We start from the raw sequence: 17550 nt of genomic DNA, 5'->3' as shown, positions 1-17550 counted from the left end.
ACCTCCACTCATGATGTTCTTTATTTCCTATAAGTATTTTTTTTAATTCTTTGAGGACAGTGAGTCAATCAAACAATGCTGAGTGACAAGCCACATCCAGAATGAGAACTCAGAAGACCTTGGATGCATCTCTTCCCTGTGCTACTGTCTTGCTGGGTGACTTGAGGCCAGCTACATCCCACTATGGTGTTTCAGTGCCTCCAGCTATTGAAAGGGGACAACAATAGTTACCAGCTGTGGAAAGAGCTTTGAACTGTAAAGATAAAGAATGCTGTGTAAGAGAGGAACAACAGGAAAATGTCTTTTCAACCTCAGCTGATCAGATCAGGATCTGTAAAGGTAAAACACTTTTAAAGGTTAATAAAGGTAAAACCAGGTTGTGTTTTTTTCTCGTTGGCAGAATTACTGAGATACTGATGGTAGGAATTATCAGCTAATTTCTCTTCTATTTATACTGGTTTTGCTAAGGTGGAACAGTATTACAATGCTTTCACTGTGGCTATGGCTAATTCAGAAAAGGAAATTCAGGCCCTTTATCATAACTGCCCTTTTTAAAAGCCCCAGTGAACACTTCTCTCAGCTACCACAAAAAATAGGTATCACCCCAAGTATCTGTCAGTCCACTTACACTAATAAAGAGGTAAGGTACCAGGTTTTCATTTGCTAAAAAACCCTATAAATCAGGCCTTTTAGCTGTGATTCAGAATTTGTTCTTAAGCTCTTTTTGACATGTGAATTGAGGTGTGTTGACCTCTACTTTTTAGTGAGGAAATTCTGGGCAATACTTGGGCTAACAGGAGATCCTAGTGACAAAGAACCAGCAGAGCAACACTCCCCTGCAACATGGGGAAGAATGATGTGCCTCTATGGCAGCACCTCCTAAGCCTTAATTAAAAGCCTTAATTAAGAGAAGCTATTCTCAGCTTATTCTCAGAAGGACCTGGGAGTTCTGGTGGGCAGCAAGTTGCCCACAGGCCAGCAGTGTGCCCTGGTGGCCAAGAAGGCCAATGGGATCCTGGGGTGCATGAGAAGGAACCTCTACTCTGCCCTGGTGAGGCCACATCTGGAATGCTGTGTCCAGTTCTGGGCTCCCCAGTTCAGGAGAGGCAGGGAACTAATGGAGAGGGTCCAGTGGAGGGCTCTGAAGGTCCAGTGAAGGGGGAAATGGAGCATCTCCCTTCTGAGGAAAGGCTGAGAGAGCTGGGTCTGCTTAGCCTGGAGAAGAGATGACAGAGAGGGGATCTTATCAATGTCTACAAATATCCAATTAGTTTACAATTAGTAGCCCACTTTTAAGACGAGTTAATTTTTTAATAGGAACCCAGACAGTTTTGTTAGTAGTTCAATAACTAAAGGTGAAAATCTTGCTCTAAAAATCATTGTTGCTTAACTTTTTGTTTGGGAAATCTCCCAATCTGTTACCCTATGGATTTAGCTGAGTTTTACATAACAAACAGGCAACTATGTGTTAATCATTCCCATCATTAACAATTATATAATGACATCGTCAAAAAATTCCAGCTATGAAATACAAGCAGAAACTCCAATATGTTTATTTGTTCATATTACTTAATAAAGTTGTCTGGTTAATACAGTTGCATTAAGTTAAGAAGAAAAATCATAAGAACAGAAAGCAGTTTCAGTTAAGACTGCCAAAATGCAGTTAAGAGTATCATAAAGGTTTCAGGGGTGTGAGAATGACTTGGTTGTACTATTTTTAGAATGAGGTGCTAATCAATGGCCTCTTAAGTTTTATATACTCTTACATTTCTCTTTTTAACCACATAAAGAAAATGGTACCAGCAGGCAACCTTTTAAAAACGTCTCGAGACCATGAAGAATCAAATACTCCATGATAACTGTCAGGTCTCCCTATGGTAAGTATCATATTCTGAACTCAAAAAAGGGCTTTAAAACTGCCATAGCTACCCTGTAAAAACCAGCTATGTCAAGAGTTCTGATTTTGCACTAATTGCTCATTGTTGAGGTTAAAAAGCATTTAAATTTGCAAGGTAGTGTCATTAAGATACATCTAATTAACTTGCAGCTCTTACATTGTATCCTTTTCTTGACTTTGGTAAAAATCTAAACAAGTAGTGCTTCAGGAACTGAGGTTTTGTTTTGAAATCCCAAATAGGTATTCGAAACTTTTGATCTTCTCCAGTGTATGGAATACAACTAAATAAAATCTTGAAAGCCATAATAAATTTAGACACCAGAAGTCCTACTGATTTGCTGTAAGACCTAGATTTTAACCATTAATTTTCTCTTGAAATATAAGATTGTAAGTTACTTAAATGTTTTGAGGTGGTTGCCTTACAGTGATGTAGAAAGTAGTGAGAAGATTGACTTATAGATCTCTATTGAGCATGTAAAGGATCAAGCTTTTGAAAAGATGTTGTATATCTATTAGTAATTTCTTGGAAAATCGCCTAAAAACTTATTGGAAGACCCTGAAAACATTTAGGTAGCACACAGAGCAGGTGGTTAGAGACCTAGAATCCCTATAGTAGATGGCTTTCCTTTCCTTCATAGGCTGAAGCTACATTGGAAAAATGGATTACTTTTTTTTTATATCTATGCAATTTTTATCACAAAAAAAGTTCCTTGTTTCACTGTGGCTTCTTGCAAAGTTTATAGGGAAGACCTATGATAGATGTCATGTTCCAGAGTTACCTCAGGATTACACAGAACTGCTGGCAGGCATAGGGAACACTGCAATAATAACAAAAAAGGATCATCTTACTGATGAGAAAAAAAAACCATGAATATTCCATATACGCAAAATGGTAAAATTTTATCACCATAGTTGGTAAGTCTTAGAAATGGATATGTTTTACAAAATGCTTCCTAAATCCATTTTGAAAACAAAATAAATGAAAACACTTATAAGAAGACACTTTCCTCATTCTCTCCCACTACGAAACTACTGTAAGTGATTCAAGTTTCATAATTTCTCAGTTAAACATACAACTGTGGTTTCAACACAGATATCTCAGTCAGGACATGCCCTTTACCATATCTTTGTCTTGCAACCATTACTTTGAAAAGTAACTCTTGCACCTGTAAATGGAAATGAATATCTCTGCTACAGTGCTGCCCATTTGGCTTTTGATTAGAGGTAGCACTTCAGGGTAGGGCAAGAGGTATATGCTTTGATACTTTTTTAATGATTAAAATTGTGAAGTTGGTTGGTTTTTTTTTAATTAAAAGCAAGAAAAATGCTTTTTATTTTCTAAATAAAAACTGTGCTTATATCACTCTTTAAAGAGAATCCTTTCTCACTAAAGCTGCCTGTATATAGAGTTTTAGGCAAAATATATTGTCCTCAGCTTCACTGACAAAAGACATCCTTGCTAATACTGCGACTAGAAGGTACCACATATTGGGTTATTTACACTGGAATTTGTTCACAAGCTTTCACACTGAAAATGTGCATGCTGTACAACTGTATAACGCCCACACTTTTTTCTTATATTAGCTTCTCATTCAGAATATGGTTAACAGATTTAAGCTGCCTCTTCAGCCTCCCTATCCTGCCCTGACAGCTTTGGAAGTGCCCTGGAAACCTGCTCCACCAGTGTCCCTGCCACTCCTTTCTCCTTATCTTTCAGCGATATGTCCTGCTAGTTGGGTTTTTTTAGGTTTTTGAGCACTCCTGCAGCTATGGTTCCTCTGCAATGCTGGAATGACTCTCAGAAGCTCTGACACCTGTTTCAGGTTGTAATTTGGTAGCACTTAATCTGTTAGCTAAATCTTATAATTTGTGGATATGATGCCATCTCCTTTGATTTCTGTGAGTTTATTGTCACAGGGCCTGACACAAATTCCCGTAACCCAGTCTAACTGCCTACAAGAGACTTTGAGTTAAGGCAAATATCTTACATTCAAGTTGATTTTTACAGCTTCTGCTGTGTTACTGCAAAACAGATTTCAGTCACTTTCTGTTCTTTGAAACAGCACTCTGCCTGCCTGCAGTCTGAGAGGAACTACAGTTCCTTACTAATCTTTACCATGTACACATTTTAGCAGCTTCCTCTTATAGCTAGTAATATTTATATATCTAAGAACTGGGTAAAAAATCGTAACCTTCATTTACTTACATAAGCTTATTACACACAGGTGGCAAAAACGCAGTTTTGTTTTCTTCTATCCATTTTCTTACATTTACAAGAAGCTCCATGGTCCACCAGCTATGAAAGTTCTGACAGAGATATTAGTTCGCAGAGTTGCTCTTCCCATGAGCAAACTGCGTGCGATTCCATCCCCAGAGCCCAGGGGATTGGTTGGTAGAAGAGGTGTCTCCAGGCTTCAGTGTCAAAGGGGACAGGTCCATCAGCCAAAGGTTACTGCGTAACGAGTACTAATGCTTCAGCAGCTTAGCTAATAATTGACTTGTGTTTTTAAATATCTGTTCTCATCAGAGACTGATTCTGCCCACAGGAGGTTTCTTATTTCTCTTTACTGCATCAACTACCGTGTGTCCGGTACCTCTCCACAAAAACTGCCTTGTTGCATAGGCAAACTGAGAGTTAGGAAAATGGGCAAGACATGGGCATCCACACCCTTTAAGTCTAACACAGAATCAGGTTTCAAAGCTAAATGCAAGTTGAGAACAGTTGCTCAAAGTTTAGTTACATATAATATATAAAAAAATATCTTTATACATGTATTACTATATATAGGTATTGCAGGCTTCATAATAGAGGCCCATTTCCTCTTCACCACCTCCCCTCAACCTCCTTAGGCTGAATTTTTGGGGGTGTGTGTTTAAAAATATTGCCATCTTCTTCTGCCAAATAACAAAAATAAAGATGTCTCTTGCATTTGTAAAACCCAAAGCAGCTCTCCATAAATGCTCGTTTTAATTTGAGCCACTCTTTGCCAATGTTGTAGCAGGGCTTGCTGCAGAGCTGAACCTGCTGCAGTGATGCCTTTTGGGAAAGCGCAGCATATTGTCGTCAAATTATGCAAACAAGAAACTGACAACTTCCAGGATTTCCAGATCCATATTAGTCTTTATTCCCTCATTAGTTTCTGATCAACATCTACATAGTTCCTACAGGATTGCTCATTCTGTTCCCTGCCACTTCCATTTTTTTAACAAGCAAATGTGTAAACATTTATTTTCAGACCTAAAATACATGAAATGGGTGGTAATCAAAAAACCCCCAAGACATTACAAAATTTTAGCATTTCCAGTTGCTCTTGACATAGCTTAGTCTTTTGCTTGTATCTACACTATGCTTAGTGGATGAATGCTTATGGGTATAGAGTTATAATATGGTTTGTTTAAAAGTGACTGGTACATCCTCCATGGCTTGCTCATATAAGCAGTGCAGCTGCTGGACTGAAGAGTCAGCATGTTGGAACAGTACAACTTTGGGAGTTCTTTACCTTATACCATTATAAATTTCCAATGGAAAAAAGCAATGCAGTGTGAGTTTGAACTAATACCATGCTCTTATTCCAGTAAGGGTGACTCTGTTTTACCTTCATCTCTATCACTTCTTTGCAGTTTAGTTTAATTGCATAATTGGTAAAAGAAAATCCATTTATTATGGGATAAAAAGATCCACATGTGGATTACAGTTCCGCTATATTAGTACAATCACAATGGGAATGGCAATCATTTCCTCTGAAATAAGGCCAGAATAATTATTATTTCTCTGAATTATAAAAAAATCCACATTATTTATTTAGGACACCAAATTTCTACCATCAGAATGGCTGTGGTGAGACACCAGTGCATAGCAAAGTCATTAGGCCTTGTTTTGAACCTACAGACAGGAATATTTCAGTGCTTTTTGTACTGTAGGCTGCTGGCACACTATTTAGCTATGAAGGAAAGAGATCTTCTGCTCAAAATGCATTTTCCCTTAGGGGAATTGTGACCCAGCCTGGCAGAACCAGGAGAATAGAAGACACTCTATTTTAATGACCACAGTTTGTGGTTTTGAGCTCTACCTCATCATTAGTAGCGTGTATTGCAGAGCAGGACTCCGATTTGCCGGGCATGAAACCCAAGAGATTGTACAAAGCCACAGTAGGAAAAAGCACAGACCCTGGAACTGATAGAGCCAAGCCTTGCTCACCTCAATATTAATGTGCCAGTTTTAACTGCAGGGCTGTTGTTCACAACCCCTACTCTAATCCTTAGTCTCCACTTTTTTCCACTAGGCAGAATACAAGGTACTATTACCTGCAGAGAAAAGTGTCTACGTTGCAGGCTCATAAATCCATTTTATGGTTAGAGGGAGGTATGAAAACCCAATAGCTAGACCTACTCAGGGAGGAAACAAATGAAGTTCACTTATAAAATTCACCATTATTATGAAGCTGATGTTATTATCACAGGGTAGAATTTTCTGCAACCTTCTGAAATCAATAGGTTTTCAAAAATACAGAATATAGTTAATGGCCTCTCCATGTGTATAACAGGTATAATGGAACATTGCTTTTTTTTTTTTGCTTTTTTTTTTTTTTTTTTCTAGGTGAGCTAAGAAATGGTCTGCATGACCTGGAAGTACTGGGCCACGAAACCCTATTTCTGTGAAGTGTATTGGAGAGGCAAGGAAAAGAGCCAGCATTGCATTCTCTGTAAGACTCAAGTAAATACGTTAAGTCTCGTGACCTGACTGGGGCCTGAATTTTTCCTGCTAGTCTACTTTGCAATGACTCTTCACATCCATCAAAGCCTGTTCCAGCAGCTGGAGTGTCTGCTCTTGCTTTTGGTTCAGATCCTTCCCTTTACACAAAGGTAAGGACTCAATTTGTCAGCTTTTGCTGCCAGAGAAGTGCAAGACTACTGAAGCACAAAACTGCTACACAAAAATCCACATTTTGCATTAACCATGCACGAAAGAAGTGGTAGTGTGGAAAAATGAGTTTAGGACAGTACCTATTCTATTTTCCTACCTTCACCAACCATCAGACCTATTAGAGATTTATATTTACTAGCTGGTGTCCAGCAAACAGGGTATGTTAACAAAAAGCACATAAGCTAAATTACTGTGTTTCTGTTTAGAAGAGTGATTCAGGTTTGTTGGGCAGGATTTTTATCTGTGTTAAAGTGATATTTAGTCATTTTTCCATTACTATGTTATTTTTTTTCACCTAAAGAACTGATAATAAAGACCTAGAATGGTTTAGAGCTCCTGGGAAGGCAAGAGGGAAACAGGCCACAAAGCCAGCAAGCATGGATGCTACTTGCTCCACTCTGCTCATTCTACTCTTGAAAGCAAACAGCATAGTGCAAATTGGCTCTTAAGCCTTGGGTTTTTCATACTTAGCACTAAGAAGTATTCTTAAAAATCTTCACTAGGAGAGGTCTGCATTCACCAGCAATTTGAGAATAAAATCCTTTTAGTATCATTTCAACTTTGCTTTTCCATCCCTGTGCAATACAGAGAGCAATTTATCTACATTGGTGTTAAAGATTATTCTTTATTTTTAAAGATCTACAATGAAGTGATAATCTGGAGATTCTGCAAGCAGCAGGAAGCAAGCATTCTGCAGCATTAGGAAACTTTATAACTTCCGTGGGTTTTTTGTTTGTTTTTTTTTTTAATATTGTGACGAAATGGAAAAACGAAGACATAGATATAATGAAATAATCCACTTCACTTGGTTGAACATGCTTCCTATTTTTGGTCAATTCTATGCTTTTTCTGTTTGTACTTTCAGAACAAATACAAATGAAGTACTTTTGAAAAAATGAAGAATTATTTATGTTAACAAACTCTATATAGTTGCTGAAAACAAAAAACCCAATCAGTAACAAACCTACTACTTGAACCCAAGTACAGTTTATGTGCCCAAAAACTAATTCATGTGGCCAATTTTCCTGCTATATCAGAAACATATTATCAAGGGCCTCAGTCTCTGTGGGGACCAACATAAGAAGCAAGTGAACTACAAAGCACAACAGAAGAGTTAAAGATCCCATGAAGACTACTAGAATCTTCACCATTACCACTGTTGTTTTTATGCAGAGGCTGATTAAAATACAACAAGCAGTGATTATCATCTATATGAACACCAAAATTAGACTCACTGAGTCCTCTGTCTTGGCTGAGTCTAAGGTTAAATTTGCAATAAAGAGCTTGTCTGTACATTCACAGCTTCAGCTTTGGTTCTTCCCATTGTTCTTGTATTTCCAAAAAAACCACTTGTTTGGATGAAATTGTGTTCACGGCAATCTTTACATGGTACAGAATATCTCATTTTCTAGGGTAATGATGCCCTGCTAAGGGTAATGAAGGCAGCTGCTGTTTTCTGGTATGCTAACTAAACCTATGAGATAATGGAAAATTCCTTTAAGAAATGAACTTTTTTTCTTTTTCTCCATGCCAGCCACCTTCATCAATGGTCAGATACAGCAACTGAATGTTACTTCACCTGCCAATGGTGTATATCACTGAAATATATTCCAAGTAATGCCTACAGTATACCAACAGCATAACAACTTTCTTGACAAGTGAGAAGCGCCTCATCTCCATCCAAAATGGTCTCAAAAGGTTTCAGCTCATTTATGGATCAGAGGTGGGGGGTGGAGGTAATGAAGTCACACATAGCTGCCACTCAAGCTGCCAAAAGTAGCTGGAAGATCAGTGCTATTTACTTAAAACTGGCTGAGTGCCTGTCACCTGCTGCTGGGCCACCAACAGTTCATTTTTAGAGGCTGTAGAAACCCAAAGCGCTGTGTAGCACTCTCTACAGCCACCTGCCCTGTAATGCAATGCCCAGGGCTTTTTGCTTTGCCCCACTGTAAAGTAGCTGTAGAAAGGAAAACGCTTTCTAGTACTTATGTTGGTAACCCAACCAAGCTGTCTAGGAAAGTAAATATGGTGACAATGCCTAAGCATGGGTGGAAAAGAAAGCGTCTCCGTCTGAACCATGTAGCTGTTGGAGCATTGCTTGGGTTGATATATGTGCTGATGCCAGTTATGTTTACCATCTTCCTGCCACATAAAGGCAGACCTGACTGCAGAATAAATCCATATTAGCAGTATACTTCAATAAGTGTGTTAGGCTGTGTGTTTTCTCCTAGCAGCTGTTTTGAAGCATGGAAATATATCATATCCACAGTGTAGTTTCTGTATATAAAGTAACGTTAGCCTTTTAGATCTATTCAGGATTTTCGCATTACAGCAGCTGATTCCATCCATGAATTTCAGAATAAGCAAGACAAAACCTTCAGGTATTGAAACAAGCAGTTTAGACCCTATATATGTGACATCTTTGTATTACAGATGCTCCATAGTAAAGTTCTTGTACTAAAGTGAAGTAAGCCCTTGATGAGTTATCCACCCGGGATAAACCTAAATGTTCTTGGTTATTTCTTTTAACCATCATGCAAAAATGGTTGTATATGGTTCCTTTAAACCTGTACTGCTTGTTTTGAAGGTGCCAGGGCATCCCTTGTGTGGCTCACCATGGCGGTGGAGCGGCAATCAGCCCACAAAGCCCTAGGGCTCACGGCCAGCTAGAGAGAACCGTTTATTGGCACTAATGACAACCGTTTATTGGCACTAACGAGTTACTTTTTCCCCAGGCTCGGACTCGAGCACGACAGGCGACTGCCTGTCTCCCCGCCGCTGTAAACGTGGTGTGCGGATGAGCCTCGCCGAGCGGGGGCCGCCGCCTCTTGCCGAGGGCCGCCCGGAGGCCCGGTCCCGCCCCGCCCTGGCTGGTCTCCGCAGCAGGCCACGCAGAGGCCGCTGCAGCCGGCGGCGGGCCCCGTGCGCGGCCGGGGGCGCAGGCCGCGGCACAGCCCGCTGCCCCTCCCGCCCCGCCGCCGGCCGGGGGGAGCGCAGGGGGCGGTGCGGCCCCCCGCCGCCTCCGGGCCGCGCTCCCTGCCCCGCCCGCGCCGCTGGCCCCGCCCGCGCAGCGGAGGGGCCGGGCACTCCCCGCCGCCGCGGGCCCGCCGCGCTGCCCGCCATGCCTGGGGAGGCAGCGGGCGGGAGGGCTTTGTCCCGGCCAGGGCGCCCCTGCCTGCCGTGCTTGCGGGCGCCGCCCGCCCTGGGGGTGCGCAAGCGCCCGCCGACACCCTTTTCCCCTCTCCGCGCTGTGGTTAACGCGGGCGTTAATGACGAGAGCGCCGCCCCGGCAGAAAACTGGGGCGGCCCAGGGCCGCTGCCCAGCGCGGGGCGCAGGCGGGCGTGCCGCCCTTCCCCCGCCGGGGCCGGGCGAGTCCTTGATAAACCGTTCGGGAGGAGTTGGTGTCAGGGCTCCAGTGGCGCAATCGGTTAGCGCGCGGTACTTATACAGCAGTACAAAGCCGAGCAATGCCGAGGTTGTGAGTTCGAGCCTCACCTGGAGCACAGAGCTTTTTGGAGGGAAAACGGGCTTTTTTGGGACTTGACCGCGCTCCGCCGGCAGAAAGAAAAAACTTCACGGAAAAATTATGCAGCCGTGGCGGCAGCGTGGGCTCCCACGCGTGCACCCTGCCGGCAGCGGGGGGCGCGCCTCGGCCCGGGCGGGCTGCTGGCCGTGGGGTGGGGGAGGGAAGGGGGGCGTGCGTGGGGCCGCCCATCGGCGGCCGGTGGGGCTGTGAGCGGGGGGCCGCGGGCGGCGCTGAGGGGGCCCGCCATGGTCAGCGCGGCCTGTCAGTGCGGCAGGGAGCGCCTTCCACATAGGAGCTGCTTGTGTAACTTGCAGAACATGGGGATTGTTCTGTGCTTTGTTGTTTCAAACAGCGTGCTTGTAAATACTGACTGTGCGGTCAGTACCGCTGGAGGGTGACACAATCTCCCCCCTTACCTTGCCACCTTTGGCAGTGATGCCCTTTGTAACTGCTCATTACCTCGGTAATGCTTCACAAATGCGTGGGCTGTGGCAGGAAGGAAAATAATCCAAATAATTTCAGAATTCTTTTCGTTACCTGACAGGCGGCAGAGCCGTGGGGAAAGGGCAGCTTCCTGGAAGAGAAGTGTGGGGGACACTGCCTGAATATTTAGGCCCAGATCTTGCAAACTCATTTCTGTGTTAAGGCCTAGTGTGCTGCTTTCACAGTACAATTTATATCAAAAAGTTACTAGCGAGATACATCCGTGGGACCCTCAAGTTCATGCAGCCAGAGATGCCTTTATCACCCAAATCAGCCTGTTGGGCTCTGTACCACAGGTATTAACTCCCTGATGGGCCACTTCAAAGTTTTAAAGTATCACTGCTTCCCCATTCTAGTTACCGCTTTGTCCCCTCTGAATTTCACATTAACTTCATTGATTTCAGTGATGTGCGGTCGCACCTGACACATGCGCCATATTGATGTAAGGAACTCTAAATCAACAGGAGAGATTTGTAATATATGGAAGGGTAAATAAAATTCATCCTTTGCTTGCAGTGAGTTCTGTGTTTTCTCCTTCATAAGTAGTACCATGTGCCAGTGCTGAGCAGTACAGAGGAATATTTGCAGAGGTGCTGAAAATATGACAGAAAAAAAATGCTGCTCTTGTCTAACTGGGGGAAAAAAAAAAAAAAACCAACCACCTAGCAGAGGGAGAGGCACTCCATTCCCTGGTCAGAAACCACTCTTTTCAGAACCTGAGTGGAGATGGTGCTGCTTCTTCTCCCCCATCCCCTGTGTGACTCCAGGCACAGGCAGTGGCTCCTGTGCTCCCTGGACAAGGAGGAACCCCTAGTTTTGTATTTGGAGTCCTGTCTTGGCATGCTGGGGGAGCGATTGTGCAATTTTTTGCCAAATATGAGGCAGATGAAGCAGGTGTTGCTTGTTGCCTTCATGGCTTTTTTGCTCCTTGCCTCTGTAGTGCCATAGAGCAGCCGGGACAGGTGGTGTGCACTGTGTGGTGCCATGGCCTTCTGCATCCCTCTGGTCTACCTGAGCTTTTACTCTCACTCCAAGATGATTTTTGTCATGCCTCTGGTGAAAGAAAGAATAAAAAACAAATCACCATTTGAAGCGTCACTTTTTTGCATCCTTGCAGCAGAGCCCTTAGCTCCTGACTGACTCCTATGCCTGACACCAGAGGGAAACACGTTCTGAGATGGGGATTTCACACTGAAAATTGTGATAAATCAGAACAATTTGTGGGGATTTACTAGATATCCCTGCTCAGTGCAAGAATGTTATTTATCTAATGGGTATTTACAAAATAAGGTGCATTGCTGCTATAACATGAGGGCTTCCTGACAGGGAAGCAGGGCTGCGAAATAAGAAGAAACAGCCCTGCGCAGCTCGCTGTGGCTGCGGGCACCGGGGTGGCGCAGGGGCCTCCTGCCCCGTCCCCGTAGGGGGCTGCTGTGGGGCTGACACTGGGGAGGCCCTGAGGAGGGAGGGCGCCATGTTGGGGCGGAGGTTTGTGAGTCTGTTTTATTTCCTTCGCTGGGAGGCTGCTGTGGGGATGAGGTGAGCCCAAGTGCCCCTGGGGGTGCAGCTGTGCCTGGGGAAGGGAGACCAGGCTTGGGCCTCTGCAGAATTTCTCCTGTGTACGAGTGCTGTGCTGACCTGGGGCAGCCATGGTGCTGCCATCATGGCCTCACCAGCTCTGAGGGGCTGAAGTGTGGGGTGTCCCAAGCTGCTGCTTGTATCTGCAACTTCTTCCTCAACATTACGTGTCTTACAGGCATATGAAAAAAAAGTTAGGTGAGTTTTTTTTTCTGCTAAGGTCCATTATGTTGGGCTTTTTGGTCCTGAGTTGTTGGCTAATGCTTTAATGCTAGTTGCTAGTGGCTTAAAGATATGTGTAAACACACATATATATGTACATGTATCAATACATGTAAAGATACCTTTCTACGATTATGGAGACCTCTCGATGACCGTGTGAGTGCTATCTTCTTTCCTAAGTCTTTAATGTATGCAGATGACATAATTAGAAAAGAGCTGTGTGTGAGTGAAGCAAAGTACCAGCTGTGCTAATGTGATCTAGAGGGAGGTAGTCCCTCCTTCCCCCTTCTGCCTCTTCCCCAAATGATAATGTGGTTCACCTGTGCCTCGTTTTCCTTTTGAAAACCAACTGCCAGACCTCATGCTCCCCTCTCTGAGCTGGGTGTTCATTGCTGCCCTTGCAGGTAGTGGCTAGGGGACTGTTGTCAGCTTGCAAGGGGCTTGGGCAGGCCGTAAGTGCTCCTGGAAGTGCACTCAGGAGGTTTCCGTATGATGAGTCTTCCATGCTGCCTGGTTTATTTATGGGTCTGCCTCTTTTAGCCTGTGCCATGTTCTTTCTCTCTCTATTAGTTTTCCTGGTGGGGATGACATGCCTGCAGGCCTATGTCTCCCTAATTCCTTTGAAATCCTCACAGGGTCCATTTTAAAAAAGGCTCCTCTTCATAAAACTTGTGTTCTTTGCTTAGTGTTGAGTATAGACTGTATGTACTGTACAAGCTTATTCTGGCTGTTCTGAGTTTCCACTGACTGTGGAAAGAATGAAGGGTTGCTTATAGATGCAGAGAAACTTTACACACATGATTCTTTTTACTGGAAGGAGAATTTACAAACATCTAGCTATTGCCTGACCTTGGAGAATTAATAATAATTAGGTTAGGGAGCAGACTCTGTTTACATGATCTTGCTCAAACAGGGAGTCCCACTGGAATGGGAGATGCAGGATCTAGGAGAAGCAAAGACGGGTTCATGCAGGACAGCCCTTTCTAATGTTTATTTCTGGAAATGGTAGCTCTTGTTTCTGGCATGTTAGTACAGTTTCAGTGTTTGTGAGGCTCTTAAGTGTTTGCTTAAGTTTCTTTGAATGTATTAGACTGAAAGTTTCAGTAATACTGGGGCTTGCATATCCGAAGAAATGCATATGAAAGCCTGTGATAAAGTCTTAGCCCACCTAACTGTTTTGAAACCGAAGTAATAATTGTTTTAAGTCTTTACAAATAGTAAATAGCAGCTAAGGGTCTGCTCTTCATATTTTCTCCAATAGATGGCACTGTGGTCCCACAAAGCGAGAAAGAAAAACCAAAGCAAAGCATTCCCAGACATCCTAAAAATAGAAACCACTTGCTAAATGCTCCGTTGTGCACAGCAGAGAACAATAGGCAAAAATTCCAAGGGTTGCTTAGAAGACAAAGTCCATGGAGGTATAGATGCGTTTGGGTTTTGTTTTGGGTTCTTCCTTCCCCTTTTGAGGACCTTTTTGAAATTAAAATGTATTGAATAGTCGTGTTTGGAGTAACAGAGGTGGTCGGGGTGTATTATGTTTTCGAAGTCTGTATTAATTCAGTACTGTGTCAAAGTGCCAGCATAGCAGGCCTGGCTTAGATTCTCTTGATTTTTTTTATTTTATTTTTTTTTTTTTTTAAAGAATAGCTGGTGTTAGAGGATTTTGTGCAGTGCTGCCCGAAGTCCAGGCAGCTGCTTCCCACTGAGGGTGCCCATGCTATGGAGATAGTAGGCTTGGAAGCAGCAGCTGGGATGAAAGGAACAAAATGTAGGTGCTTGTAAACTGTGTGGAAGGACTTTCTTAAACCAAATAGAAATATACTACTTTTGTGGGGAGCAAGGTAAGGTAAGGGTGGGGAGGAAGATTTAAAAAAAAAAAAAAAAAAAAAGTCAGATGGTCACATGGAAGCTTGGTTGCTGAAGAGAAGGGCTGGAACGCAGGTTGACAGGAGAAGTGAGAAGAACTCAAAAGATTGGTAGAAAAGCAAGCTCACAAAGAATTCGTGCATTGCTTTCTGAAACTGGGGAAGGGTATTTTACAAGGGGGGAACAAGAAGAAGAGAAAGGGTAGGGAGACAAAGAAAAGGAGGAGGGAACATGTAGAAGAACATAGGTAAGGAAGCTTTAAAGAAAAATTTAAAAAATCGGGTCGTCTGGCTATAGCTATATGAATGTGACGCCTAGGGCAGTGAAAAACAAATGACTAAGTGTTAGCCAGTTGAACCAACCTAAGATGGAGTTGCTATAGAAAGCAAATTGGCCCGTACAGTTTGCTTGAGCAGAATGATCTCAAGAGGCAGGCTTTTCTTCTCTGTGTTTTGAGTGGTTACTTTAGTGTGGCAATATAAGATACCTCTGGGTCTCTCTAGGGATTTGAGCTGGTGTTGGGAGGGCTAGAGAGCTCAGCTTTCTGGTTTGGAAGAGGAAGGAAATGGACAATCAGTACTGGGTTTTGTGCCCGTTTAATTTTCTTGCTTATGCTGAGTTTGCTGTGTTAGGCTCTGCTTTTAAGGTGGAAAAAGACTCTTGGTTTCTTCAAATAGTTTTGGTGCAGCACAAATATTTGAAACCTTGGAAAAGGCTCAAAACACAGCAAAACAAACTATAGCAGACTCAGAGAAGGAACAAGCTGGGGAAGTGGCTGAAATGGCAGGGGATAGTCAAAGAGCCTGTAATTAAACATTTTGCAGGAGGGATGCTTCTTTGAAGGATGCATCTGAGCCTGTATTGACTGCTTTTGTTGAGAGCTCTTTACACATGGGATAGCAGACTTACAGCAGTGCTAAGAAATACTTCTAGAACTTTACTGTGAAGTTATACATGTGAAGAATAGGGGGAGGACAAAGCAACAATTCTTAAATGTTTGTCCTCTGAAAAGAGTATGAAATTCTGAAGGGGCCATTGTGCTGCAGGTCATGTGGCTGTATGGTGTAACTTAGAGACTTAGATGGTTTACTGGTTTTGTGAAGAGCATGAATGTGAACATCCAAAATTATTTGCAAGGTCTCAAGAGTCAGTTGACTTCACTGTTTGCATCTATTTTTTCATGTATCCTACCTATTGAAATGGGGATGAGAGTTGGCTAACTATATATGTTAATTTCAATAACTATTTACATCCTGTTTGAAAGAAGAGTTTAAAGAAGGATATACATATGTCTTTAAGGAAAGTCACATCAGACTTTTGCCAGCAGGTACGAAAGCCATTTAATATTAAAAAGCAGTTAATACCACTATTTGCGTAGCTTTGTCAGTGAGTTGCTTCCTAGAAAATGGCTGTCACTTTCACAAAAACTTGTACGTTGTTGTGGCAAACTGAAAATGTCTTAGAAGTGAAAATATGCTCGCTTAAGGGGTTTAGGTGAGTTTTCTAGGAAGCTGATGCTGGGTTGGAGGGTGTTTTTGGCCAAGGTGAGGGGTGGTGTCTGTATTGAGCGCCTTTAAATTTAGAGCGCTCTGGGCCACTTTGCATCTCTCTCCACTGACCTTGCTTCAGTGCCACCTTCCCCTTCATGGAGGGGCTCAGCCTCAGCAGAGGGCTGCCTTGGAGCTGGCGTGGCTTCACAGAAGGCAGGAAGCAGCCATTCAGGTGCCTCCTTCCCCACACTCCCAACTGCCTCCTGAAGGGCTCAACTTGTCTCCTGCTTTGGTCAAGCGCTTCAAGGGTTTCACACCGAAATGCAGGGCCCACACCAGCCACCTTGTCTCGGTGCAGCTGCAAGCGCATTCCTCTAAATCAGGGGTCCTCAAACTATGGCCCACGGGCCGGATGCAGCCCCCCAGGGTCATCAGTCTGCCCCCCCGTATTTACAGAACCCCTCTGCTGGGGGTTGGGGGGGGGAACCAAGCAGCCGCAGATGACTGCCTGCCGCTTCATCCGCGCACCGACCCCCTGGTTAAAAAGGTTGAGGACCCCCTTCCTGAGGCAGCTCAGGAGGGGCTGTGTGGATGTGAATGGCTGCAGGGTGGTAGCAGCTTGGGCCAACTCAGTGGCCAAGTCCTTTGTTGGTTCCAGCCCTGAATCCAGGAGTACTTGTCCCTTCTTTGGACTTGCAAAGACAGTTCAGCTTGGTGGCTGTGACCCCTTTAAATCAATGCCAGTAAAAAAATGCCTACATTCAAATCTATTGAGATTTAGAGGTGCTTGCACTTGTATTTTAGACCCTATTAACGTGAAGATTTGAGTGTAATATTGAACTGTTTGCAGGGCCTATAGTAGCCTACATCTGTTTAAAACACTGTTGTGACCGATGGGTGTATCTGATGGTGTCTGTCCTTCTCATTTAGCTATTCTGTGCCTGTAGCGTAATGTAGCCAAAAATATGCTCACCACTATTTATCATGATAAAGGAAATGTTCAGTGTGGCTGTGTCATTATTTAAGTTTTTTAGATACAGCACCTTTGAAAATCCATTTTTTTCCTGAAGTTGTAGGCTTGTGTTTCATGGGGGTTACTAGGAGTGCTATGGTGTGCCTTTGTGTTGGAAGGCAAATTTGTTAATACAGAATTAGGGTACTTGCACCATTGCCTTTAGGTTCCTAATAACTGTAGCCTTTTGACAGGATTCTTTCAATACTTAGACAGATTTTCAGAGCTGTTTAGGGATGCCTGTCTGATGCTGATGTTTGTCTGCCTGCTTTTAAGCATCTGGATGTTGTAAAGGATAGCTATCAAATAGACCTCTTATTGCAAATGTAATGTTTTTTGAAGTATTCTTGCAGGAGTATCCTCTGTCATCTAAATACCTCTGAAAGTAAAAGCCAAACTGTCAAGGAATCAAAACTGAGGTGGCTGGTTTTGAAATGTAGTATTAATGTGTAATACAAACGGGTGCATTTTCACGGATGTCAGTGAACTTGCTTGACGTTCCATAAGAGGATAAAGGTTGGCCCAGAGTAATGGGAAGCTTATGTCTGGCT

General features: G+C 43.3%; 1 protein-coding gene, 1 long non-coding RNA gene and 1 other non-coding gene across 6 annotated transcripts in view; 2 read left to right on the top strand and 1 right to left on the bottom strand.

The window, feature by feature from the left end:
• Positions 1-4319, bottom strand: part of HAAO (3-hydroxyanthranilate 3,4-dioxygenase) — a 35846-nt gene extending 31527 nt beyond the window's left edge. The window contains exons 1-2 of one of the 3 annotated variants that reach the window (XM_055816220.1): positions 4104-4319; positions 2677-2715 (exon numbers count right to left, since the gene is read on the bottom strand). In XM_055816220.1, coding sequence (XP_055672195.1) covers positions 2677-2715; positions 4104-4183 — 119 coding nt within the window. In that variant the 5' untranslated portion in view covers positions 4184-4319. The remainder of the gene's footprint in view (positions 1-2676; positions 2716-4103) is intronic. The other 2 variants (XM_055816219.1, XM_005238693.3) reach the window with 2 other exon arrangements.
• On the top strand, positions 211-8114 carry LOC129785311 (uncharacterized). 2 transcript variants are annotated; one of them, XR_008749205.1, is made up of 3 exons: positions 211-1877; positions 6495-6760; positions 7687-8114. It is a non-coding gene; the product is annotated as an uncharacterized LOC129785311 (long non-coding RNA). The 2 variants fall into 2 exon arrangements; XR_008749204.1 differs by having other exon boundaries at positions 7459-8114.
• Positions 8115-10231: 2117 nt separating this feature from the next.
• Positions 10232-10325, top strand: TRNAI-UAU (transfer RNA isoleucine (anticodon UAU)). The gene is made up of 2 exons: positions 10232-10269; positions 10290-10325. It is a non-coding gene; the product is annotated as a tRNA-Ile (tRNA).
• The last annotated feature ends 7225 nt before the right edge of the window (positions 10326-17550 follow it).

Source organism: Falco peregrinus, chromosome 11 (genome assembly GCF_023634155.1).
Source record: "Falco peregrinus isolate bFalPer1 chromosome 11, bFalPer1.pri, whole genome shotgun sequence".
NCBI classification, from domain to species: domain Eukaryota; kingdom Metazoa; phylum Chordata; class Aves; order Falconiformes; family Falconidae; genus Falco; species Falco peregrinus.
Note: the sequence above shows the minus strand (reverse complement) of the source record. Positions and strands in the feature narration are given on the sequence as shown.